This window comes from Manis pentadactyla, chromosome 9, assembly GCF_030020395.1.
Source record: "Manis pentadactyla isolate mManPen7 chromosome 9, mManPen7.hap1, whole genome shotgun sequence".
Lineage (NCBI taxonomy): Eukaryota > Metazoa > Chordata > Mammalia > Pholidota > Manidae > Manis > Manis pentadactyla.
The window spans coordinates 101,304,261-101,332,123 of NC_080027.1; the positions used below are offsets into that span (position 1 = coordinate 101,304,261).

Consider the following 27,863-nt stretch of genomic DNA (forward strand, 5'->3'; position numbering starts at 1 on the left):
TTATCAAGTCCCCACCCATACCCCAATGTAGTCACTGTCCATCAGTGCAGCAAGTTGCCAGAGATCCACTATGTCCCTTCTCTGTGATACACTGTTCTTCCCGTGATCCCCCACACCATGTGTACTAAACATATACCCCTCAGTCCCCTTCTCCCTCCCTTCCCACCCGCCCTCCCACACCCCTCCCCTTTGGTAACCACTAGTTCATTCCTGGAGTCTCTGAGTCTGCTGCCATTTTGTTCCTTCAGTTTTGCTTCATTGTTATACTCCACAAATGAGGGAAATCATTTGGCATTTGTCTTTCTCTGTCTGGCTTATTTCACTGAGCATAATGTCCTCTAGCTCCATCCATGTGGTTGCAAATGGTAGGATTTGTTTCTTTCTTATGGCTGAATAGTATTCCATTGTATATCAACTGGTATATGATGAAGGAGACATGGACATGCAGTGGGGAAATGACAGCCTCTTCAACAGCTGGTGTTGGCAAGACTGGACAGCTGCATGCAAGAGAATGAAGCTGGATTATTGTTTAACCCCATTCACAAAAATAAACTCGAAATGGATTAAAGACTTGAATGTAAGTCATGAAACCATAAAACCCTTAGAAGACAACATAGGCAAACATCTCCTGAATATAAACATGAGCAACTTCTTCCTGAACCCATCTCCTCGAGAAAGGGAAACAAAAGCAAAAATGAACTCATGAGACTACATCAACCTAAAAAGTTTTTGTACGGCAAAGTACATCATCGACAAAACAAAAAAGGCATCCTACAGTATGGGAGAATATATTTGTAAGTGACATACCTGACAAGGGGTTAACATCCAAAATATATAAAGAACTTGCACACCTCAACACCCAAAAAGCAAATAACCTGATTAACAAATGAGCAGAGGATATGAATAGACAGTTCTCCAAAGAGGAAATTCGGATGGCCAACAGACACATGAAAAGATCCTCCACATCACTAATCATCAGAGAAATGCAAATTAAAACCACAATGAGATATCACCTCACACCAGTAAGGATGGCCAGCATCGAAAAGAATAAGAACAACAAATGTTGGCGAGGATGCGGAGAAAGGGGAACCCTCCTACACTGCTGGTGGGAACGTAAGCTAGTTCAACCATTGTGGAAAGCAATATGGAGGTTCCTCAAAAAACTATAAATAGAAATACCTTTTGACCCCGGAATCCCACTTCTTGGAATATACCCACAGGTCCATTTTTGAACAACACAACTCAGCATTTTAGCAACTCAGCTTCTTAAATGAAGCAGATAATTTGCAGCAAAAATTAAACAAAGGTTCAATTACACATGTCAGTCTGAATTAGACACATATTGTTGAGATATTTTCATGAGTTCCTCTCTTAAATAGTACCTTCTCTTTCTCAGAAGATGAAAATGCTTTGCATCTATTGCTTCTTTGTTCCCATAAAGTTAAGTTTGTTTTCATTTTTCAGTTTCAGGATTTAGTTTGGATATCATTACCCCTGCTTTACATATGGGAAACTGAAGCACAGAGCAGAAAAACATTCCCCCCCATGGACTCCCACTGGATGCCCCAGCCATGGCTGGGCCTCCCACGTTCTAAGGGCCAGGCCTGTGTTTTTTTCTCCTGGTCTTACAGAGGGCAATTAGAAATTCACGCAATTTCTAAGCTCTGCTTCAAATTATTTATAAGTCAAGATCATTTATTTGTACCTCTTTTGACTGTGTCAACCCTTTTAAGAGAATTCTAAACATACTTTTCCTAAACCTGTATTTCTGAAACTTGGGTAATGCGTGAACACCCTTAAAAGGGAGAGAATCCTCATCAATTATGAGCATAGGCAAACTATTTTAATTCAGAATATCACTTAAATATGTACAAACAGAAAAATTGTGTTATTTTAAATATCTATAAATGTTTAAGGATGTCATACTACTTGCCATACTACATCAGGAAAGCAAACCAAGTCAAACTCAAACAAAACCATATTACCAAGATACTTCAACTGATCAACAACATTGATGAGAGAAATCATATCCTTTCAGGAAACACAATTAGCTAGTCAACAGGAGTGTGTTCTGGCTGCCAAGAATAGGGTCTTTTGAGATCAGCAGGCCTATGCTGTATGACCCCATCATCTTCCTGCCAATTTCATCCTATTGGAATGAAACTTCTATCCACCCAGGGCTTTGTGATGTCATTGGAGGAAACTGCATAATTGATGTATTGATGTCCATCACTGCTCTTTTCTTCATCAGTATGCTACAAACACAAACATGGGCACTAAAATTGAATGTCAGTGCTCACTTACAAAGTGGGCCCACAGAGAATTCAGAAATCCCTCCTATTAATTTTATTAAAAGCAACACAAATTTCTTTTTAATTCTCCTATGACCTCACAGGTTCTACGTTGATAAACACTACCCTAAATCTATTGCTTTAAAACTTGGGGAAACAACCAAAGTTTTCAAGTCTAGCTTTGAACTAGGAAGCTACCAGTTGGGATGATAAAAGGGTAACCCAAAGATCTCACCCCCACCAGATTGCTAAAGCACTTGAATGAGAGTCCCTTCAGGTGGGAGGATTGAAGGTCCTGATTTAAATGCAAATATATTACCTGAAAAGGATAAACAATTGATTCTGCAGCCAATATTAAGTTTTTATCAATGTGCTTATGCATAAAACGAAGCCTAGAAGAATGAAACAGGAGACATAGCTGCACTGGGTTTGCTGTCATCCTAAGTCAGCCTATATTAAGCGTCTACTGGGATCAGGCATCTGAAGAGATAAACAGAGCTCCCACTCTTGGTTTTTACAATCCATTTAGTAATACAAGACAAATAGAGTGAGAGGGGAGCTTTCTTGGGATGCAGCAGAAGGAGAACCTTACAAATTCGGCTGGTGGCTGACCCAGGCCATCTTGGTTTGGAGCCAGCAGAGGGAAAAATGCCTGAGTAGAAGAGGTTTGCAGAAAGAAAACAAACCATTCATACTTATAGTTCCCTAGCCAGTCTTGAAACTTTTGCTTATTTTTTTAAAGTGTAAGAACATATCTATAATAAAAAGTAGATGATTCCTTAATTATGGAATTTTCATTTTTATATTTCTTTCAGAACTTGCATCTCCCCCCAAGTACATGCCTTGATTGATTCTGTGCTATCCATTGCAGAGTGAGGGAGAAAGGAATTGATACCACCTCTTAGTAGTTACATTTCCTCTCTCTCTCTCTGGCTATGGACAGAGTCCCATGGTTCTGGATTTCTTACAGATCTTTGACTAAGAAAGCATAGTTTGAGGTTGTTGATACTGTTTCATTGCTGTCATCTTCCTGGCTGGATACCACTCAAGTTTAATGTGTGTTTATCTGCTGGGCATGTAATTAACTTCCTATTTCACCCTCTTGGTTCTATAGCTTGCTAGTATAAAAGCTTAGTGTTGTAAATCTTTGAAGAGAGAACACGTCACTGTGTTTATGGTTGTGGAGATGATGGCTAAAAAGGTTTTTCCCAAGGAGAAGTAAACATTCATCACTAGTCCCTGAATGTACATGATCTCATTTAACCCTCACACCCACTCTGAAGTATAAATTATCACCTCCTCCATGTAGAGATAAAATAAGGCTTAGAGAAATCAAATAACTCACCTGAGTTCACATAGCCAGTGTCAGAGTTCACCTGAGAACCCCTGGGTCTTAACTCCAGGCCACATGTGCTCTCCCCTTCCCATACTGCCTGTCATGGGAGTTCTCTCCGAGTGTCTTTGTCTCTCAGAGACTGGGCACAGGACTACCTGAGCATGCAGTGGAAGCAGAGAGAACCTTCTAGCTTGGACAGCTTTAGTTCCTTCTCGATTCTCACTATGTCCCTTCACTCCCTTTCTCTGTCTTCCCTCCACCCCTCCTTTCTCCTTCCCAGCACTAATTACTTTTTTTTTTCTTAACCCTTTTCCCTGAAAGCAGTGGGAGGAACTAGGAGTCATGATTGGGGCTGATAACGAAGAATTATTCCAGTTCTTTTTCCCTTGTCCAAAGCCCTGCTTCTTTGTGAACATATGTTTGAGCCAATAGTGGTGCACAGACCACCAGCTGTGCTCAGAGCAATCCAGCCAAATGTCATCTTAAGTCCAACACTGTGTTTCAGAAGGCACAAGGAAGGGGCCCCTTTTCCCCTGTTCCATCTAGAGTCCACACTCTCTGGAACACAGGGGGAAGGGCTCTCACTACAGTACAAAGGGTATGCATGGTACTCAGCTTTCCTTTTCGAACAGACTATGTCCCTCTCGAAGAAACGTGGTGGTGATGGTGGAGGGAGGGGGTCTATACCACAATCAGTTCATGTAGTTGATTTTAGGGGAGTCAATGCAGGGGACTTTGGAAAAGCTTACTAATTTGGTTGAATGCTCACTCCTATTGCTTTTCTCTTTAGTGCTGGCTCTTTTTTAGTGTTTCTTTGCTGAAATGATAGGGGAGAAAAGGGAAAATTCCACTTTAATTTTTGTTTGTAGTTTGGTGACAAATGGTAGGGGTAAAATTTAAATCATTCATCTACTGAGTTCTGGGAACTGTCAGAGGATTCTATTTGTACATGCCTTCCTAACCCCCATTTTCTTAGATTAGTAAAAATTATGCTGTATTTGTAAACAAGGTTCTTTTATTGAGTTGAACTTTTACAAATGGAAGGTATACTTAGCCAAAATAACACCTTTATTTAATGAAGTATACTCAAAGGGCTAAGCATGTAGAATTTGGTATGATTAATATGCACTTGAAAGCTGTCACAAAGTAAGCATAATTTCAGAGTTTGTGGGGTCTCTTGAATGCACACTTGTAATTCAGTGTACAGCCGCAGAAGTCAGAGTTGAGGGATATTACCACCAGGAATGCATATTGTATCACACACCTTTTCAAGTAAGCCAGTTGCTATTCCAAACTGGAAAATGATTCTTTTTAAAAAATATAAATTGTGTTGCCTTGGAACACAGAAAGAAATGAGGAAATGAGACCATTAAGCATTTGAAATATGATCATTTTAAAGTGCTTGCAGTATGTTTTGCCATGCTGAGTAATTTTTTCCTTTCTAGTAACTGAAAAAGTATAAAATACAAACTAAGTCACTATACTTAGCTTACTAGTAGAGAAAATTTAGCCCAGGAAGCACACTGCTAGTACAGGGGTAGTTTGTAATTGTTTATTAACATGTATGCCCCAAGGAGTTTCTCTTTCTGTTTTATTCACATCTGGTGCCTTATTTTGTTTCTTGCAAAAGCTACTAAAATGCTGTCCTTCTAATCAAAACTTTTCATGTATGTGATTTTTTTCCTGGTTGAAGACTCTTTCCTTGAGTGAAAAGTCCTGGAAATTTGTTAACTGCATAACCATCTCTCTCTCTCTCTCTCTCTCTCTCTCTCTCTCTCTCTCTCTCACACACACACACACACACACACACACACACACACACACACACACAATCAGTTCATGTAGTTGTTTTTTTAAATGAAGAATGGCTGGGAAATACTATTGTTCTGTTTTAATGGCTATTATTTTTGCTAATATATAATATATGATGACTATATATTGTTTATTTTTAGAGATCTTAACTGCCAACAACAGAATATTTAAATAGAAGGACATTTATTAAAGGGGATAAATGGCTCAAAGAACCATCAGGAGTGCAGAATTAGAAACCTAGGCTGAGTTTCCAGGAATGGTTCTCCAAACGGAATTTCAGAACTGGGGTTGCCAAGGGGGCTGCTGCCTCCACCAGTCTGGAGCCTGCGCACTCGGGAAGCCACCTCATAATACAGCCTCTAGATCTGGAGCCACACCACCTCTGCCAGGATCCAGGCCAGCAAAACAGGTGCCATATATTCTGTCACTCTCCAGTGTGACTCACTTCTGAACTGAGGCCTGGCATGAGTACATCAGACTGGATGAAAATATATCTCATCTTAGCCCTAGCTACAAGAGCAAGATTGGGTAGGAAAAGAGAGTTTTGAATTGAATTCAAACATTACAAGGATGTTGGAATGGGTGTTGAGATGCTCCATTCTCAGAATCTAATTCAGAGTTAATAGTTGGAATAAATCTGATCTGTTGACATTCTGTGCCATTCAGCCACTTGGAAACTAGACGTGTGGGTGAAGCTTGCAGAATATAGGACCTCCTTGTAAGGATATCAAGTAGCAATCTGTTGTTTTCATTGAAATGTTAATATATGGGGCATTTTCTCTGAATCTATTTAGCTCCCCAAGAGCAGTCCAATATCCCACCTAGTGGGGGCCAAAGAATCCCTCTGGTTGCTGGTGTTCTGGGCAGGGCAGGAAAGGGGACTCAGGAGCAAAATACCAAGAGGAGACTTCCACTGAGTTCTTTTGTTTTTATCCTGCTTTTGCTGTCCACCCTGCCTCGTATCTCTCGGTCCAAAAGTTCTTTTGTTTAATTTTGTTCTCTGGGGAAAAAGCCTCTTACTTCTTGTGGGGGTAGGAAGGGGCCACCATGCTGGGAGATGGCGGCCCTGTCATTGGTTAGTCTGAGTTCTTCTGTGTACAGGCGCTCTCCGGTCCTGCTGTGGCAGCCCCACACCTTACCCGCTCCACAGGGGTACCAGGTTCCTCCAAGAGCAGGACTAGAGTGGCTTCTCTTCCATTCTCTGCCCTCCAGGTATTTGGGGGAATAACTCCTTTCTCTGTGCTAAGTCAATGACTGCTCCCCCGTCAGCTTTCTCTCTTCCAGAGCTCTCGGGAAATCTCTTGTCCTCTGTGTTCTCCCCTCCCACTCCCTGTGCTCTGGTGGACCAATATCCTTTTATGCTTTCACTGTCATCATGGTGGGTTTGGGGAAGGAGAAAAAACATATACATGCAGGCAACCTGCTGTGCTTAATCATAAGTCCTTTAAACTTATTTTTTAGTGTACTTACCATTATTGGTCTTATACGTTTATCAATCTTGAATGTACAACTATTCGTGAATATTTCTTTAAATATAGGATTAACATAGAAATTAAATATAAAAATTTGAGAGCAAAATCCTCAATGTTGTCATTTTCAAATTAGAAAAATACTGTTTTTAGTGGGGAAAGAGTAGAGTCCACATTCTGAGGATATTTGATGTCCCTGAAAATATAGGGCAATGTATATAGTAAGTGGGGGAAAAATAATGAAGTGGTACTGCCCCAGAATGCCAGGTGAATGGAGGAGGGAGCCCTCCAGTGGACCCTTACGGCCAGACAGGCTTCCTGGAGGAGGTGGAAACTGAACTGGACTCCGAAGAGAGGAAGGAACCAGGAAAAGAGCAGGCCCTCCTGATTGTAATCATAGTTACCTTTCCCTTACTCAGGGGAGATATTCCCGGAGGCAGCTCCATTTAAAGATCTAAGTGAGTGCAGAGGGGCCAGTCATGAAGTCAGCGGCATATAAAACCAGGAGTTTTCTTCAGCCTACTAGAACAGCCCATCACAGGCACACATGGGCAGTTTCTTTAGTGGCCAAGAGAAAAATTTAAACAAGTACTATTTACTGGCAGCTTGCTGGCTCACAGATGCTGTTTACTACTTAAAATGTCATTCTGATTAAAGCAAGGAACTAGAGCCCCAGTGAAAAGATGGGTTCTTTATATTATGCGTTTCATACTTGTACATCCCTATAGTTATAACTTCTTAATAGCAATAAACACCAGATTTTAGTTTTCAACAGCATGTGGAACTAGTATTCTGGTATTCTCAATATTTTTATAGCCTCCCTTTTGTCTTTGATATTTTGATTATTTTTAAGTCAATCATCATCTGTAAGTCCTTAATCTAGGCAAAACACTATGCCAGTCCATGAGGGGGACTCAGTCATGTGTTCATTCAACATGTGTTTGTTGAATGTCAGCTATGCAACCAAAATTAAGAAGTAGACAGTTGCTTCCTTCAGTGAGTTGATTCTTTGATAGGGAAGGCAGGGGAGCAAGATACATGGGATGATTAACAATAATAATAATAAAGGCGGTAACAGTAATATATTTGCTCTTTCTCTTAGGAGTTCACTAGGGAATTAAAGTTGGAAAGGCAGAGCATATATGTACACTTAGATGAAACATTTGGACACTTGGAAAAATAAGAGGAAAGTGCAAAGTAATGTAGCACAAAGCAAGCACATGAGTGCTTGGGATCAGCCTGGGGCAGAAGGAATCCTGGAAATGGCAGAGGAGGCCGGAGTGCCAAGACTGGCCACAGCAGGGCCTTCTGGTGGTTCAGCAGCACTTCATATTTGGGTGAGTTTCTGGTGAACACAGCGAAGGCAGTTTCTGGGTGGTTTGAACAGAAAGAATATGCTCAATGGCATCCATGCTTCTGAGAGAGATGTCTGTTTAGTTAGAAGTCACAAGGAGCAAGATGGAGCTCCTTTCTGTAGAGAACCTAGAGAGAGGAGGCGAATCAAGTTCAAGGTGGACAGGGGTGTGGGCAGAGTCTGGGTGCTGCAGGAACACCTGGAGAATAAGGCTGGCAGGTGTGCCAGAGTCCTAAAGAGGGACCCAGAAATCCAGGCCTGTATACTAGAGTCCTTAGGTGTTCCAACTACATTTCTTAGAGGCAGCATCTGGGCAAGAGGGTAAGGCTAATGGGCAATTTTTCACATACTGCCAATCCTGCTTCAATCAGAGGAGCTCCACTTATTAATCTACTTAATATAGTGAGCTTTGGTATCAGAACTTAAAGAAAAAGGTTTCCAATGATTTAAAAATAAGTAGTCTGCAAAGGGAAGGAAAAGAAGACAGAAAAGCGAGGCCTGTAACACTTTAAGAAAAAATATCTGTGAAATCCGCCCTGGATGGAGTAATCTTTTGCAGCAATTTTGATGGGGACAGAAGCAGAGCAGTAAATATGCAAAAGTGTTTCTAGTGGAGGAAATAGCATAGACAAAGACAAGGAGGAAATGTGTTCTATGTGGAAAATGCAATGCATTGATTGGCTTTCCTGGAAAGCAGGAGTCCCGTGGTTGGCTCAGTGGACATGTTGAGGAATTTGAATTTATTCTGAAGGGTAATACCATGTCATTTTGGACACTGAGGTGGGGGTGGGGAGCATGATGAATATGTATGCTTATATAACTCTGTATCAGTTACTCAAAGCATGAAAAGCTTGCATTAATTTACAGGAACATCACATTTCTTTGGGCCCTGGTCCCTACTCAGACACCCAGGATAATCTCTTCAGTTTCCCTCTTTGCAGCCATTTGGCCAAACTGTATGAAGAACAAAAGACAACTCTGTAAAGAAAAATACTGATCAACATTATTATCTCTTGAGCAACAAGCAAATTATAGTAATTGAATGTCCCACAGTGTCTCATGAGTTTTCATTATTCTGTACATTTACAGCACCTGGACGTAGAATTTTTTCAATATGGACTAAACTGGGGCTCCTGCCCCATCTATGGATCAGGGTCTTGGTGACACAGTCATTCAGTTTCATCCTTACCTGGCACAGTGGTATCACCCGCATGGACTGTGCACATTGTTGGTGGGGGTGTATCACAGGAATGTTCAATTCATTACTGTCATCTTGGTGCAGCACCAAGAGAGGACAGACACACGCCAGCTTCTCCACAGACGAAGAGACATTTGACAGATTAGGAATATATAGTATGGCAAATGCAGAAATAGAGAATCCACATGGAATATTATTCTGTGAGGATGAAGAGTGGTCAGAAGTGGGAATCTTCACTCCAGTGAAGTGCAGAGATTCTCAGCAACATGAAACAATCTCTTCTTCTGTGGTGGAACCTGTTTCTAATCTAGTTATTTATTAGTCTGAGAAATCCTGTCACCATGTTTTAAAGTGTTAGAGTAGGCCAGTAAAGAATTATAACAAATACCACATATTTAAAAAATTAATTTGGTCCCTTTATTGTATATTTCAAATATATATTTGTGCCATTATTGGCTTTTTCATGAAGTTTTTTTTTTATTCTCTTCTACTCTAATCTCTTTCGTACTCTACCATTTAAAAAACTTTATATCAGTTCTTACTGCTTAGGAGCAGTATATCTGCTGGTTTTGGTCCTTTGTTTTGTTTTGAAGTATATTAGATTGTCACAGTTTACTTATATGTTTAAGCCATGAGGTTTGTATGAATCAAATCAAGTATATTGGTCAAGGTTATTAAAACTTCACCTAACAAACTATATGATACTGAGCAGAAAACTATAAATTCATTCAAAATTAATCTTGGAGGCACTAAAATAAGTTTTTATATCACATCTAGTTAGATAATTTTTAACAGGACAGTATAGACATAATAGTAAAATGATATAGGTCCAACATAATGATAAAATTCCATCATGTTGGAATATTATTTGTGATGCATCAAATATCAGATGTTTGTCAAACAACATCAGTATAAGCAGCAGTGTAATAGCTGTTAGAAGAATTGTGACATAATCCTTGTGCTCAAGGAACTTCCAATGTACTTGAAGAGGCAAGCTGAATATAAATAAGAAATGGCATAAACTATAGCCTATGACAAATATTATGGTAAATTTGGGAGCTGTAAAAGAAAGAGGTCTGTGACATGCTGTAATCAGTAGACTTCATGGGGGAGGTGGCACATGACACAAGTTTTGGGGCCACTAGTATTAGCCTTCTTTCAGGGAAGGCCTACTTCGCACGTGGAAGCAATACAAGCAAAGGCAGAGATAGATATTACATGGCAGTCCGTCTAAACTATGTAAAGACTTAATGATCAGAAACAGTGCCAATCACTTAAACATCTTATACATCTTTTTTTTCATAGAATTTTTATTTGATTCTCAAATACATGTGACTATCAAATATCTTATTTAACATTTGGCTTTGGTTATCAGATATTCTCAAGTCAATTCAGCAAATATAATATTGGCTATGTAAGTTTCAATGGTCAACACTGTATACTAGGCATTATAATACATAGAAATGAGGAAGGAGTTGTGGTCTTATCCTTGACGATTTTGCTGCCTTATTAGTGGAAAAAAATATGCCTAAACAAAATGTTTCAATGTAGTCATCAAACGAAACCCACTCAAATATTCCTAAGTTATGAAACTCCCTACATATAAATCACCAAGTGTATAAAGACTTTCCCATCCTTCGCATATGCAAGAGCTGTTCCTCTACACACCCAACCCTCTCCTCATCCCCACCATAGCTTCTTCCAGCAACCAAGTTATGTTGATGGTCCCCTATCAGCTAGAGGCCACCACTAGGCACTTGCTGACCCCACATCTTTTCCTCATGGATCTTTTTGTTTTCTTTCAAGGTCAATGAACACAAATGGTAGCCATCCCATAATTCCTACCTCCCTCTATCTTGACTCTTCTACCTTCTACCACTCATAGTTCAGTTACTTCCATCTCAGACCTCACCCTCTTTTACACAGTTAGATGTAACCTTTCTTGGCCTGTCCTATTTCTCCTCTTCTAATTCTTGCAAAGTCACTGCACAGAGAAAACACTAACTGTCTCAAATTCCCTCTCTCTTTGAACAAAGAATCCCTGTCATCCTGGATGCTTCCCATAAAAATAACACTGGTAACCACTTTGCATTGAGGAAAGGAAAGGTACTGTGTTTAAAAGTGAAGAAAAGAATGATGTTGAATCAATGACATCCACTTCTGAAGCTTTTGAAAATATGCAGAAATTTCTTTAGGAGTCCTCATTAAAAATATCTTTCTCTAGAATTTTACAAGTGCTTCCTCCAAAATGTTTATTCAAGATTAGATGTTTAGGAGATTAAAGATGGCGACATGATAGGTGAGACGGAGAATTCCTCCCAAAACCACAAATAGTATGAAAATATAGTTAATTGCTACAGCTAACCCTAAAACAGCAACAAGAAAGAAGTCTGAACTAGACTGTATGCAGACCTCACGAACAGAGCAGACCTCACGAACACAGGGTAATGTACGAAAGCCTTTATCAGGCGGGACCCAAGCCCTTCCCCCACCCCAGCTCACCTGCGGGAGGAAGAGAAACAGAGCAGGGGAGGGGGTGGAAGCCTAGAACTGCTGAACACCGAACCCTGGAGGTCTGATTTGGGAGCAGAAACCTAACACTGTGTGGTGCTCTGGACGTTGGGGAGCTCAGACAAGTGGAGTGCTTGAGAGACAGTTTGCGGCCATTTGTGGAGGAGGGGATGCACACCCGGCTGCTCTGGGACAAAGGAAAGGCAAGCGGTTTGAGAGACTTCCCAGCAGCGAGAGGGCTGCTGAAGGAGAGGGGTTTACACAGAGCTTGCTGTGTGGAGGAGGGGAGAGCTGGATAAGGTTGTTTGGGTGTGCTCTGCCCAGCTGGTTGGGAACTTTGAGGAGCTTAAGGTGCCCCATCCCCCTGCCTGCCTGCTCAGCTCTGAGGCACCCCCACTGTGACACGCAGCCTGCTGCACCTTCCTCCTGGCCTGCTGGCACCGGTTCGCAAACCAGCAATCACTGCACTGGCGTCAGGCCAACCAGAAGGAGGTTCAGCATACAACAGCTATAGATGCAAAGCACGGAGGCTTACACCTGTGTGCTTGGCCCACTGACTTGGACCCTTGAGACAGGCACCACAGTCGGGAATCAGGAAACAGATCTTTCCTCCCCCCAGGCACCAGCTCCACTCCCCTACGACCCCCAGCCTCACTCTAGGGGCTGAGCAGCTCTAGAGACTGTAGCTTCTGGGCACTAGTGGGCAACACACAGAATTATGAAACATCAAAAGAACATGGTTCAGACCAAAATCTAACAAACACCAAAAAAGGGCCTAATGAAACTGAACTCACCAATCTGCCTGAAAGAGAGTTCAAAATAAAAATCATAACATGCTTATGGAGGTACAGAAAAATATTCAAGAACTCAGGAAAAAATTTGTCGGAGATTCAATCATTAAGAAATTCCATATCCGAAATGAAACATACAATGGAGGGATTTAAAAGCAGATTAGATGTAGTAGAAGAGATGGTAAATGGAATAGAAATTAGAGAAGAGGAATACAAAGAAGTTGAGGCACAAAGAGAACAAAGAATCTCTAAAGATGAAAGAATACTGAGAGAACTGTGTGACCAATCCCAATGGAACAATATTCATATTATAGGGGTACCAGAAGAAGAAGAGAGAAAAAGGGACAGAAAGTGTCATTGAGGAGGTAATTTCTGAAAACTTTCCCAATCTGGGGGAAGGACATAGTCTCTCAGGCCATGGAGGTGCACAGATCTCCCAATACAAGGGACCCAAGGAAGACAATATCAAGACATATAATAATTAAAATGGCAAAGATCAAGGATAAAGACAGACTTTTAAAAGCAGCTAGAGAGAGAAAAAGACCACATACAAAGAAAAACCCATCAGGCTACCATAATATTTCTCAACAGAAACCTTACAGACCAGAAGGGAGTGGCATGATATATTTAATGCAATGAAGCAGAAGGGCCTTGAACCAAGAATACTATACCCGGCAAGGTTATCATTTAAATTTGAAGGAGGGATTAAACAATTTTCAGATAAGAAAAAGTTGAGAGAATTTACCTCCCACAGAGAATTTTGGAGAGAATCCTATAGATGGAAGTATTCCTAAGGCTAAATAGATGTCACCTAAGGGATAGACAAAGAGCACATAATATGATTCATAACATACAAAGAATGGAGGAGGAAGAAAAAGGAGGAAAATAAAAGAAGTACCTTTAAGTTGTGTTTGTAATAGCATACAAAGTGAGTTAAATTAGACTGTTAGATAGTAAGGGAATTACCCTTGAACCTTTGGTAACCACAAATCTAAAGCCTGCAAAGGCAATAAGTACATACCTGTCAATAACCACCCTAAATGTAAATGGTCTGAATGCACCAATCAAAAGACATAGAGTCACTGAAAAGATTAAAACACAAGACCCATCTATATGCTGCCTACAAGAGACTCACTTAAAACCCAAAGACATACACAGACTGAAAGTAAAAGGATGGAAAAAGATATTTCATACAACTAACAGGGAGAAAAAAGCAGGAGTTGCAGTAATTCTTTCAGACAAAATAGACTTCAAAACAAAGAAAGTCATAAGCGACAAAGAAGGACATTACATAATGATAAAGGGGTCAGTCCAACAAGAGGATATAACTATTATAAATATCTGTGCACCCAACACAGGATCACCTAAAGATGTGAAACAAATACTAACAGTATGAAAGGGGGAAATAGAATGCAATGCATTCATTTTAGGAGACGTCAACACACCACTCACTCCAAAGGACAGATAAACCAGACAGAAAATAAGTAAAGAGACAGAGGCACTGAACAATGTATTAGAACAGATGGACCTAACGGACATCTACAGAACACTCCATCCAAAAGCAACAGGATACACATTCTTCTCAAGTGCACATGGAACATTTTCAAGAGTAGATCATATACAAGGCCACAAAAAGAACCTCAGTAAATTAAAAAAGATTGAAATTGTACCAACCAGCTTCTCAGATCACAAAGGTATGAAACTAGAAATAAATTACACACAGAAAGTGAAAAAGCCCACAAACACATGGAGGCTTAATAACGTCCTCCTAAAAAAATCAATGGATCAGAGACCAAATAAAAACAGAGATCAAGCAATATATGGAGACAAATCACAACAATAATTTAACAACACAAAAACTGTGGGTTGCAGTGAAGGCCATGTTAAGAGGGAAATATATTGCAATAGAGGTGTACCTCAGGAAAGAAGAACAATCCCAAATGAACAGTCTAAACTCACAATTAATGAAACTAGAAAAGGGAGAATAAATGAGGCCCAAAGTCAGTAGAAGGAGGGGCATAATAAAGATTAAAGCAGAAATAAGTAAAATTGAGAAGAATAAAACAATAGAATCAATGAAAGCAGGAGCTGGTTCTTTGAGAAAACAAACAAAATAGATAAACCCCTAGCCAGACTAATCAAGAAAAAAAGAGAGTCTACACATATAAACAGAATCAGAAATGAGAAAGGAAAAATCACCATGGACACCACAGAAATACAAATTATGAGAGAATACTATGAAAAATTATATGCTAACAAACTGGATAACCTAGGAGAAATGGACAACTTTCTAGAAAAATACAACCTTCCAAGGCTGATCCAGGAAGAAACAGAAAATCTGAATAGACCAATTACCAGCAAAGAAATTGAATTGGTAATCAAAAAACTACCTAAGGACAAAATCCCTGAACCAGATGGTTTCACTGCTCAATTTTATCAAACATTTAGTGAAGACCTAATACCCATTCTCCTTAAAGTTTTCCAAAAAGTAGAAGAGGAGGGAATACTCCCAAATTCATTCTATGAGGCCAACATCACTCTAAGACCAAAACCAGGCAAAGATACCACAAAAAAAGAAAATTACAGACCAATATCCCTGATGAACATAGATGCAAAAATACTCCACAAAATATTAGCAAACTGAATTCAAAAATACATCAAAAAGATCATCCATCATAATCAAGTGGAACTCATCCCAGGGATGCAAGAATGGTACAACATTTGAAAATTCATCAACATCATCCACTACATCAATAAAAAGAAGGACAAAAACCACATGATCATCTAAACTCCATAGATGCTGAAAAAGCATTCGACAAAATTCAACATCCATTCATGATAAAAACTCTCTACAAATTGGGTATAGAGGGCAAGTACCTCAACATAATAAAGGCCATATATGACAAACCCACAGCCAACTTTATACTTAACAGCGAGAAGTTGAAAGCTTTTCCTTTAAGAATGGGAACAAGACAAGGATGCCCACTCTCCCTACTTTTATTCAACATAGTGTTGGAGGTCATAGCCACAGCAATCAAACAAAACAAAGAAATAAAAGGCATCCAGATTGTCAAGGAAGAAGTCAAACTGTCCATGCTTGCAGATGACATGATATTGTATATAACTAACTCTAAAGACTCAACTCCAAAACTAATAGATCTAATATCTGAATTCAGCAAAGTTGCAGGATACAAAATTGATACACAGAAATCTGTTGCATTCCTATACACTAATGATGAACTAGCAGAAAGAGAAATCAGGAAAACAATTCCATACACAATTGCATCAAAAAGAATAAAATACCTAGGAATAAACCTAACCAAGGAAGTGAAAGACCTATACCCTGAAGAGTACAGGACACTCTTAAAAGAAACTAAAAAGGACACTAATAAATGGAAATTCATCCCATGCTCTTCGCTAAGAAGAATTAATATTGTCAAAATGGCCATCCTGCCTAAAGCAATCTAGAGATTCAATACAATCCCTATCAAAATACCTACAGCATTCTTCAATGAACTAGAGGAAATACTTTTAAAATTCATACAGAACCACAATAGATGCTGAATAGCCAAAGCAATCTTCAGAAGCAAGAATAAAGCAGGGGGAATTACGCTCCCTGACTTAAGCTCTACTTCAAAGCCACAGTAATCAAGACAATTTGGTACTGGCACAAGAACAGATCCATAGACCAGTGGAACAGACTAGAGAGTCCAGATATAAATCCAAGCATATATGGTCAACTAATATATGATAAAGGAGCAATGGATTTACAATGGGGAAATGACAGCCTCTTCAACAGCTAGTGTTGGCAAAACTGGACAGCTACATGTAAGAGAATGAAACTGGATTATTGTCTAACCCTGTACACTGAAAATGGATCAAAGACCTGAATATAAGTCATGAAACCATAAAACTCTTAGAAAAAAATATAGGCAAAAATCTCTTGGACATAAACATGAGCAACTTCTTCATGAACGTATCTCCTCAGGCAAGGGAAACAAAAGGAAAAATGAACAAGGACTATATCAAACTAAAAAGCTTCTGTACAGCAAAGGACACCATCAGCAGAACAAAAAGACATCCTACAGTATGGGAGAATATATTCATAAACAACATATTCGACAAGGTGTTGACATCCAAAATATATAGAGAGCTCACATACCCCAACAAACAAAAAGCAAATAATCCAATAAAAAAATGGGCACAGGATCTGAACAGACACTTCTCCAAAGAAGAAATTCAAATGGCCAACAGACACATGAAAAGATGCTCCACATTGCTAATCATCAGGGAAATGCAAATTAAAACCACAATGAGATATCACCTCACACCAGTTAGGATGGCCAACATCCAAAAGACAAACAACAACAAATGTGGGCAAGGATGTGGAGAAAGGGGAACCCTCCTACACTGCTGGTGGGAATGTAAACTAGTTCAACCATTGTGGAAAGCAGTATGGAGGTTCCTCAAAAAACTAAAAACAGAAATACCATTTGATGCAGGAATTCCACTTCTAGGAATTTACTCTAAGAATGCAACAGCTCAGTTTGAAAAAGACATATGCACTCCTATGTTTATCACAGCACTTTTTACAATAGCCAAGAAATGGAAGCAACCTAAGTGCCCATCAGTAGATGAATAGATGAAGAAGATGTGGTACATATACACATGGAGTATTATTCAGCCATAAGAAGAAAACAAATCCTACCATTTGCAACAACATGGATGGAGCTAGAGGGTATTATGCTCAGTGAAATAAGCCAAGCAGAGAAAAACAAATACCAAATGATTTCACTCATCTGTGGAGTATAAGAACAAAAGAAAAACTGAAGGAACAAAACAGCAGCAGAATCACAGAACCCAAGAATGGAAAAACAGTTACCAAAGGGAAAGGAACTGGGGAGGATGGGTGGGAAGGGAGGGAGAAGGGGGAAAACGGGGCATTACAATTAGCACACGTAATGTAAGGGGGTGGGGACATGGGGAAGGCAGTATATACAGAGAAGACAAGTAATGATTCTATAGCATCTTACTACACTGATGGACAGTGACTGTAATGGGGTATGTGGGGGGTACTTGATAATAGGGGGAGTCTAGTAACCATAATGTTCAAGTAATTATACATTAATGATATCAAAATAAAAATAAATAAATAAGTAAATAAAATAAAAAATTTATACTTAAAAGATTAGGTGTTTAAAATGTCAAATCTTATTTATTTATTTATTTACAAATATTGCAAAAGCATTATCTAATTTTTTGTTTTTCTTTGCAAATGCAACCTACTTGAACAACAGACTTGACTGAACAATTTGAATTCCAAATGAACAACCTTCACACAAACTTTTTAATGTAATGCATTAATAATGTGTAATGTCTCATATAAGGTGTAATTCAAAATGAATAGAATGAACAATACCTATTATATGATTGAAAAGAGATAATGGGGGATGACAGAAAGACTGTTTCATACTTGGGAAAACTTTTTTACAAAAGGTAGAACTTGAGCTGGACTCTAAATAATAAACTGATGTATTAGGGAGAAGGTGAAAGGGTATCTCACGTTGGGAAAGACTGTTGGCAAAGCCACATTTTTGTTTGAAATGGAGACTTCTTATGAAAGAGGAAAGGAGATATTGACAAATCAGGGTCAGACCCATTTGTAGGTGTTTTTCAAAGTCACATTAGGGAGTTTTAGGGATTTTCTTCCATAAATAATAGAAAACGATGAAAGTTTTGAAGGACTATAATGAATTTGACAGAGTAGTTTTACAAAATTGCCCCTGGTGATGTTAGAGGTGTTCAAAGGCAAGGAAACTAGTTAAGAGGCCATTTATAAACATGTGTTTGTGAGATGCCAGGGACCTGGATTAATGTGGTGGGAATATCAAACAAGGGGCACTCTGACAAATGCTTCAAACATATTCAATATAGTCTTGATGTAATAAAGGAGGTGAAGGAAGACAGCACTTCAGAAATGATAGTGAGGTTTCACGTTGGGTGACTGGGAGGATGAAAAATACACCTGATGGTGGGATCAAAGAGGTCAGAAAAGAAAAATTGTTTGAATGGATGAGAGAAAGGGAAGTGATGATAAGTACAGGGGACTCAGTGCTGTTGCTGGAAAGTTAATGTTGTGAGCCACATACATTATTTCAAATTGTCTACACCACATTCAAAACAGTAAAAATAAACAGATGAAATTATGCTGATGTAACTCTAGGGAGAATATCCTGGGGCAAAATACCTTTGAAACCGAAATCAGTCAAAGGGAGAAATATAGTGGGAGAAACCCATTTATTTCTTACAAGCAGTCCACTCCTGCTCTCCCATGTCTCTCATGACCCAGCTGCAGAAGAGGCCCCCACCCAACCTCTCTGATCCAGATAAGCCCTGCTTGCCCTTGTAATTACCTACTGATATGGAGATGGACTACTTCTCTGCACCCCTTGGAAACACCTGTTGGGTGGAGATTCATTAAAGCCAGGCAAGAGATTCTGGAAATATTGCAATTTTATCCACAGCTTAATAATTTATTTACCCCAATATATTAAAAATATCATCATTTCAACATATAATCAATATTAAAGTATTATGAGATAGTTTACATCCTTTTTCTCATACCAAGTCTTTGAAATCTGACAAGTATTTAACACCTAAAGCACATCCCAATTTAACTATCTACATTTTAAGTGCTTAGTAGCCACCTGTGGCTAGTGGCTACTATTTTGGACAGTGTCTTCCTGAACTGCTTAATAGAACTAACAAAGATTATGTAGCAAATGTCTCATTTAGGCTTGTGCTAAGGCTTATGTATTTTGGAAATTATAATTCAATTTATCTTTTCTTCTCCTCTATTCCTTTTGTTTATTTTAGCTATTTTTTATTCAATATGTTCTTTTAGCAGAACCTTATTCCTTTCCAAAAGCACCAAGAATTTTAGAACTATCCATGATATACTGTTTCATTGCTCTTTCATTTAGTTATCCATTGGACTTACAACTTAATTAAACAAATCGGTCTTGAGTCTTCTTTTTCTTCTGCCTTTGTCAGTCTTAAAAGTCATGATTATGAAATAAATTAGATACATGTTCTCAAAAACCTTAGATAAGTGACATTTAGCACTTTGGAAATGAAACTGCATTTTTCATGTTCCCCTGTCTGCATATGTGTGTATTTCTCCAGTGTTTAATATCTGACGTAAACTTGCTGGATTTTGTTCTTCACTATATGCTAAAGAATGCAGTACAAAAGGGAGCCCACTTCTATGGAAAGCATGCCAAGAACATTGTGTTCCATCTTTACAATGAAATGCAGATTTCCCATTAAAAGGCAAATCCATCATTTCAAAAGGTTGAATAGCTGGTACATTAAAAAAATCCAGCTGCTTAAATTTAGGGTATTAAAAACATCCAATAAAAAAAAAATGTTCCCTGGGTCTCAAGCATTTTCATTTGATTACATATTGGATAGCTTTTCATTCAGTCTACAATCTTGCTTCTTAGAATACTGCCCTAAAATAATCTGACAAGTATTTCAAACAAGTTAGACTCAACTATGATACTTCATTTACATCAGTTGCATATTTTGCTATTTAGAATATTCGTTTACAAATATATTACTAATTTTTGTACAAGAAATATCAGAATCTTCTTACAGTGCTTTGCTTTTTCATGTTTATTAGGCTTCTCTCATTCTCATTTAGTTTCTTTTATGTTTTTCTTATCTTCTTTGAAGACATTTTCTGCGGAACAGCCATGTTGTTCTCCAACTAGCCTCCTTCAGCTTCAGTCATCTGTCTCTCTCTGCCTTACTATTCCCATATGTCCTGCCCAACTTTCTCCTGATTAATTTAGGAGTAAGAAGACACAAAGTCAAATACTCCCTGCTGTGCCTCTCTGTGGGGTCTGCAGACACCATGGCCACACATGGCTAGGGAGCCCAGCAGAGTTCACCATCTTACTGCGCCTAGACGCACATCCTCAAGAAAGAGCTGTTCGAACTGCAGGAACAAAAAGGCTTATGTCAGACATATCTGTCCGGTGCATGTAGCCACAGGGAATGTATTAATAGTTTATTAAACATTATGGATAAGTTTCCTTGCTCCTTCCTCTGGAGTCTAGTCCTGCCCTTCTTCAGGCTAGCACCTAGAGACCTAGGCTTGGGACCATTCAAAGGACTACTGTTTAACAAAGACTGTGCTAAAATGCCTCTGGTAACAGATACTGACTAGGTTTCTTAAGCTGAGTATTTAGCTCTCTCCTATTATACTGGTTGTTAGGCATATATATATATATATATATTGCCTCTGGGCTAGTCCCTAAAAGTAAATATTTCTAACAATTCTTTGGCATCCAATATGTTTTACTAAGACCAGTTTGGTTCCATTCACAGACCTCCCCTCTCCATTGTCCATTTTCTTCTTAAACAATTGTTCATTTTAAAAGAGAATTTATTCTAGTTAGTATCAGTCTATTTCAAATGGGTTCCTTTTCCTCTAAGAGCTCAACAATTTAATGGAGTCTTTTTTTTTCTGGACCCACATTTTATTCTAGACCCAAATGAAGGGAGTATTTTCTGTGCTTTGTCATAGTTTATAAGGGGTATTTCACACTGGGGTCCTGTGCTTCCAGTCCCCTGCCAACACTGACTATCCAAACTGCTTAGGCTGCAAATAAAATATGAAATGAAATCCATCTGGCATTTCTCATTGAATTAGGACCAGAACATTTTTGTTAAATATTAACAGATGGCTAAATTCTTAGTATCAAACTGACATTTTAAAACATCTAAGGGGACCCACATGATGAAGAAAGGATAGAGGACCATGTGTTTTCTCCATCACTGAGCCCTTCCTTCCCCTATACTTTCCCGCCCTCATCCTTCCGACCCACGTGTTAAGAATCATTGGGGTCTCCCAGCTCAGATAACTTTTATTCTTTGGTAGCTGATATCAAAATATTAAGTGATGGTATGAAAATACTGTAATCAGATATTGGCCAACTCAGGAGATATATTGCTATGGGCATGTTTTAAGATCTTTCACTAAAGCCAATTCTCTCCCTTTCTCTCTTAATAGGAAAAAGAAAAGAAGTATATGCTTCCTTTGGACAACCTGAAAGTTCGGGATGTGGAAAAGAGCTTTATGTCTAGCAAGCACATTTTTGCACTCTTTAATACAGAACAAAGGTAAGAAAATGAAGCAGCTTCTGTCTTCAGATTTTTTTCCTTGAATTCCTACATGATTTAGAGATCATATTTACAAGATTTCCTTTGGTCCCCCCTTGAAATTTGTGAACTGTTCAGTTTTCCTTCCATTTATTTTGTATTTTTAGCTTCCAGTGTAGGTTATGGATTCAAAAGGTTAAAACTTTGGATAAGGAAGATCCTCAAGTAGTTTTTTCCTTACTTTTCTAGCAGGTACCCAAACCATACTGCTTCCATTCTTAAACTACATTCTATTACTTTAAAGTTTTCCTAATCCTGGATTTATTGTTTACATAGTTACAAAATTACTCAGTTGTGAATTTTAATAGTATCTGTCTAACATGGATGGATATCACTTAAGACTGTCTCATATTTATTATGACTGTATCTTGCATCAGTGAATAGAATTATTCACTTCATGTAAATATGAATGTATAGTACTTTACAGTCTGTCCACCTTCATTGTTTGCTTTTTGTAACAGTTGCACATGAGGTGGAAAGATAAAATAGTGTGGTTACTGTTTTATGAATTAGAAATGTATCTCTGAGAAGTTAGCTGACTTTCTTAAGAGAGCAAAATTAGGACCCAGGAGAGCTTAAAACCTGAATCAGTACTTCTGTATCTAAGTCTCCCTTTCTTTCTACTTGTATTTCCTTTTCTTTTCTTCTTCTTTTTTTGTTTTCTTTTAACTGCCACTAATATACAGCATCAAAACTTAATTTGGGACTAATTATAACAGAGTACCAATGCTTGTTCACTGAAATTAAGCAGTAAAGTTAAATAAACAAATGGAGAGGTAATAGGACATGGCATAGAGAGTTGTAAAAGGGCTACAACCAGGCAAGGATAATAAAGGAGATCTTTGCCAAATGGAAATGTTATGGGAAAAAGCTAATTAATTTCTATGAGTCAGTTATCAAGAGACCCAGTCATTATGTGGCCGGGTTTAATCTTAACCCGTCTCTCCAGGTCTTTTATTTATTTAGCAATGAATGAAGTTTCTTGATTAAATTCAATGACTAGTCCAGGGTCAATCACACGGTAAATCAATATAGCAAAAAAAGCCTTCTTCCTACATTCCCAGTCAGTTGCTCAGGGTGACTCATTATACAAAAATACCTAGAAAAACCACAAGACCATAGCATTTAAAGAATCAGGGAGAAAGAAAATTAAATACAATTCCCCTATGAAACACTGAGATGGGATTTTTTTAAAGGCTTAGTAATATTTGAGAATAGATTAAGAAAAACAATGAAAATGATAAAGAATGAAAAGGTTTACTAGAGAGAACAACAATGTGTCCTCCTACTAGGACCAAGCTCAGATATTTTGTACCTTCCTCAGTGCAGTGGGGAACTGGGAGTTCCTCCAGGAATCTTCAGAGGTGTGCTCAGCCTTCTTGCTTTGTCTGAGAGTGGGAAATGTAGCTACCACACAGGAGTCCTTGGTCAACCTGGAAAGTCCAGGTCATAAAAGAGGTGGGTACAAGCTAAAAAATCAGACAAGAGTAGAGCTGTTTCATCTTTATAAGACAAAATACAGCTGTGAGTTTTAAAGAGAGAGAAAGACACCAAAATAAGAAAACTCTGGACTTTTAAAAATCTGGTGTTGTGGAATCCTAGAATTCTTAGAAGGTATTGAACTCTTAAACTACTTTTCAGAGACCTCTGTGATATATAGGCACATTCACCATTGTTTTTTCTCTGAAATCTTGCTTATTTTCCATCATCTTTGTACCGGTTAGAATTTTCAGCATAATGTTGAATACAATTGAACAGCCTGTCTCGTTTATGATTTTAAGGAGAAATATTTCATAATTTTATAGTTAAGTACTTTCTGATAGGTACCTGATGTAAGGTAAAGAGGATCCCTTGTGTTCCTAGTTAAGGTTTCTGTTTCTGTTTTAATCATAGATGGGTTTTATCAAGTGTTTTTGTGCCTCTACAGAGAAGAGTATATGCTTTTCTATTCATATGGTGAAATATATTAATGCTTTATTAACCTTCTAATGTTAAACCATTCTTGATCTCCTGGAATTAAACCTAGTTAAGTCATGATGTATTATTATTTATTATGCATTGCTGGCCTAAGTTTGCTAGCATTTATTTGGACTTTCACATCTATAGTTTTTAAGTGAGATTGGTTCATAAATGTTGTTTTTCATGCTGTCCCTGAAGTTTTCATATCAAGGTTGTGTTGGCCTCATAATTGAAGTGAGAATAAGTCTTTATTGTTCTTTGGAACACTCTGTACAAGATAAGAATTAATTGATTGCTAATTTATTGTTTGGTAGAGCTCACCTGTAAAATCATCTCGCCCTGGTGGACAGTTTTAACTAGTTATTTTTAAACTAGATTTTTAAGTAGACTTTTAGCTAGTGATTTAGTACATGTAGCATTATAAACTGGTTCAGGTTTTCTATTTTTTCCATGATTATTTGGACATATATTTTTTCCTAGGTATTGTCCATTCTGTTTATTTTTAAATATATTATCATCAAAATATATTTCTTAATGTTCAATTTTTTCAAATTTCTGCTGTTTCTGAAATGTTACCCCTTTTTAAAATTTCTAATATTAAGCCTTATCTTTTTTTAACATGATCACTCTTGCCAGAGTTTTATTGATTTTTAAAGAATGAGTTTTTTACTTTTTTGATCCTCTATTGTGTATATTCTTTCTATTGCAATAATTTCTGCTCTTTTCTTCATTATTTCCTTCCTTATATTTTCTTTGTGCTTACTTTGTAGGTCTTGTTTTCTAACTTTTAAATTTAGATGGGGAACTCATCAGTTTTTATCCTTTCTCTTTTTATGTCTGCATATAAATCTACAGTTTTTCCCCTAGGTAGTCTCAAGCTGATTACCACAAATTTTGAAATATAATATTTTTATTCACATTAAGTTCTGCTTTCTTCAATATTTTCTTTCCATAATCTTCATTATAATTTATTCTTTGAAATGTTTAGAAGTGTGTTTTACATTTTATAATGCATGAAATTTTATTGTTTTGTTGTTAACTTCTAACTTAATTGTTAGAATTTAATACCATGGTAAATTTTCATAAATATTCCATGTATGCTTGAGGAGAATGTATTGATTTGGGCATACAGGGTTCCATGAGAGTCTGTTGAATTTTGCTTGTTAATTATATAATCCAATCTCTTGAGTTACTTTTTCATCTTGATTATTTCACTCAACAGGTATATATTAGGCAACTGTTACATGTCAGCTACTTCTCTATATACTTAAAATAGATCTGTGAGTAAAATACAGACAAAATATAATGCATTTTAGATCACATTTTAGAGAGTGGTGTTGGCAAGGAGACAGGTAAAAGCCATAAAGAATCTCACATTATCAGAGGAGTATTAAAAATCTCTTTATGAGTGTGATTTCTATTATTCTAGTAAGTCTGTTAGTTTTTGCTTTATGCATTTTGAAGCCAATCTATGTTATTATGTTCTTACAAGTTTAGAATTATATCTTCCTGATGACTTTCAAAAAAAATAATTTTGTGGCAGCACTCTTATTCCTAACAATATTATTTGCCTTAAAATTTATTATGTCTGATCTTAATATAACTATATCACCTTTCTTGTGGAGAAAGAAAACAATATTTGCTTTATTATGGCTAAGTAATTTATCTTATTTACTTCCTTTTGCAATCTATCTTTCTGTATTTGTATTAGGTATTTCTCTCGTAATGGCAAGTACTGGATTTGTTTGTTTGCTTTTAATCTATGTGAGATATTTTTCTTTTAAATAATTAGCATATTTATATTTTAAATTATTGCCAATGACTTATTGAATTTATTTGAATATTATTTTAGTCTTTCTGTTTACCCTGCATTTTAAAATATTTTTTCATCATTTTTCATTGAAATAGAATTTATATACAATACTATCTTCGTTTCAGATGAACAATTTAGGGATTCATCAATTATATACATCATTAAATGCTCACAATTATAAGTTTAGGTACTATCTTTCACCATACAAAGATGTTACAATATTACAAGCTATATTCCCTATTCTATACTTCCATCCCTGTGACTGAATTCTTTTATAATTTGAAGTTTTTACCTCTTTATCCTCTCCACCTATTTCACCTGTCTCTCCCCCAACTGTAACCAACCATCCATTCTCCGTGTTTATGAGTCTATTTCTGTTTTGTTGTTTGTTTTCATTTTGATTTCACATACAAGTGAAATCTGGTATTTCTCTTCCTCTGATTGACATATTTCACTTAGCATAATACACTCTAGATCCATCTATGTTGTCACATATTTCTTTTATTTTTATGGCTGAATAATATTCCATTGTATATACATACCGTCTCTTCTTTATCTATTCATATATTAATGAATAGGACTTCTTACTTTTCTATGGCTGAATAATATTCCTGTGTGTGTGTGTGTTGTGTGTACATACCACCTCTCCTTTGTCCATTCTTCTATTGATGGACACCTCAGTTACTTTTATATTTTGGCTATTGTAAATAATGCAGCAGTAAACATAGAGGTGCATATATCTTTTTGAATCAGAGCTTTTGTTTTCTGCAGGTAAATTCCTAGAAGTGGAGTTACTGGGTAATTTGGTATTTCTATTCTTTAGTTTTTTGAGGAACTTCCATACTGCTTTCTATAATGGCTGCACCAATTTACATTCCCTTTTTCCCACATCCTCACCAACACTAGTTATTTATTGTCTTTTGGATAGTGGCCATTCTAACTGGTGTGAGATAATATCTCATTGTAGTTTTGATTTGCATTTCCCTGAGGAGTAGTGATGTGGAGCATCTTTTCATGTGTCTGTTGGCCATCTGTATTTCTTTGGAGAAACATCTGTTCAGATTCTCTGCCCATATTTTAATTGGTTTACTTGTTTTTTTGGTGTTGAGTCATATAAATTCTTTATATATTTTGGATGTTAATCCCTATCAGATAAATCATTTATGGATATATTATCCCTTTTCATTTCACTGATGTTTTCCTTTGCTGTGCAGAAGACCTTTAGCTTGATATAGTCCACTTGTTTATTTTTGCCTTTTTTCCCCTTGACAGGGGAAACATATCCAGAAAAAAGTGTCTAATGTTGATGTTCTAGAGTTCACTGTCTGTGTTTTCTTCTAGGAGTTTTATAGTTTCAGGTCTTATATTTAGGTCTTTAATCCATTTTGAGTTTATTTTTGTAACTAGTATAAGATAGTGATCCAGTTATATTCTCTTGCATGTAGCTGTCCAATTTTCTCAACACCATTTATTGAAGAGACTATCTTCCCAATTGTATATTCTTCCCTCTTTTGTCATAGATTAATTGACCACATAGGTGTAGGTTTATGTCTGGGCACTCTATTTTGTTCCATTTGGTCTATATATCTGTTCTTATGCCAGTACCATACAATTTTGATTAATGTGGCTTTGTAGTACAGTTTGAAATCAGGGAGCATGTTCTCCAGCTTTGTTCTTCTTTCTCAAGATTGCCTTGGTTTTGGGGGGCCTTTCATAGTTCCATTTAAATTTTAGGATTATTTACTCTAGTTCAGTGAAAAATGTCATTGGCATTTAGATAGGATTGCTATCTGTAGATTGTTTTGGACAGTATGGCCATTTTAACATGAGCATGGGATAGCTTTCCATTTATTTGTATCATCTTTGATTTCTTTCAACATTTTTTATAGTTTTTAAAGTACACATCTTTCACCTCTTTGGGTAGATTTTTTTCTAGATATTTTATTCTTTTTGATGCAGTTGTAAATGGGATAGATTTCTCAATTTCACTTTCTGCTATTTCATTATTTAAATATAGAAATGCAACATATTTCTGTACATTGATTTTGTATCCTGCAACTTTACTGAATTCATTTACTAGTTATAATAGCTTTTTGGTAGA

The 27,863-nt window shown here is 37.4% G+C and overlaps 1 protein-coding gene across 5 annotated transcripts in view; it reads left to right on the forward strand.

Annotated features, from left to right (window-relative positions):
• Nucleotides 1-27,863, forward strand: part of DNM3 (dynamin 3) — a 585,714-nt gene that overhangs the window by 399,933 nt on the left and 157,918 nt on the right. For all 5 annotated transcript variants that reach the window (XM_057507881.1, XM_036918454.2, XM_036918458.2 and 2 more), the window contains one exon: nucleotides 21,842-21,951. In XM_057507881.1, coding sequence (XP_057363864.1) covers nucleotides 21,842-21,951 — 110 coding nt within the window. The remainder of the gene's footprint in view (nucleotides 1-21,841; nucleotides 21,952-27,863) is intronic.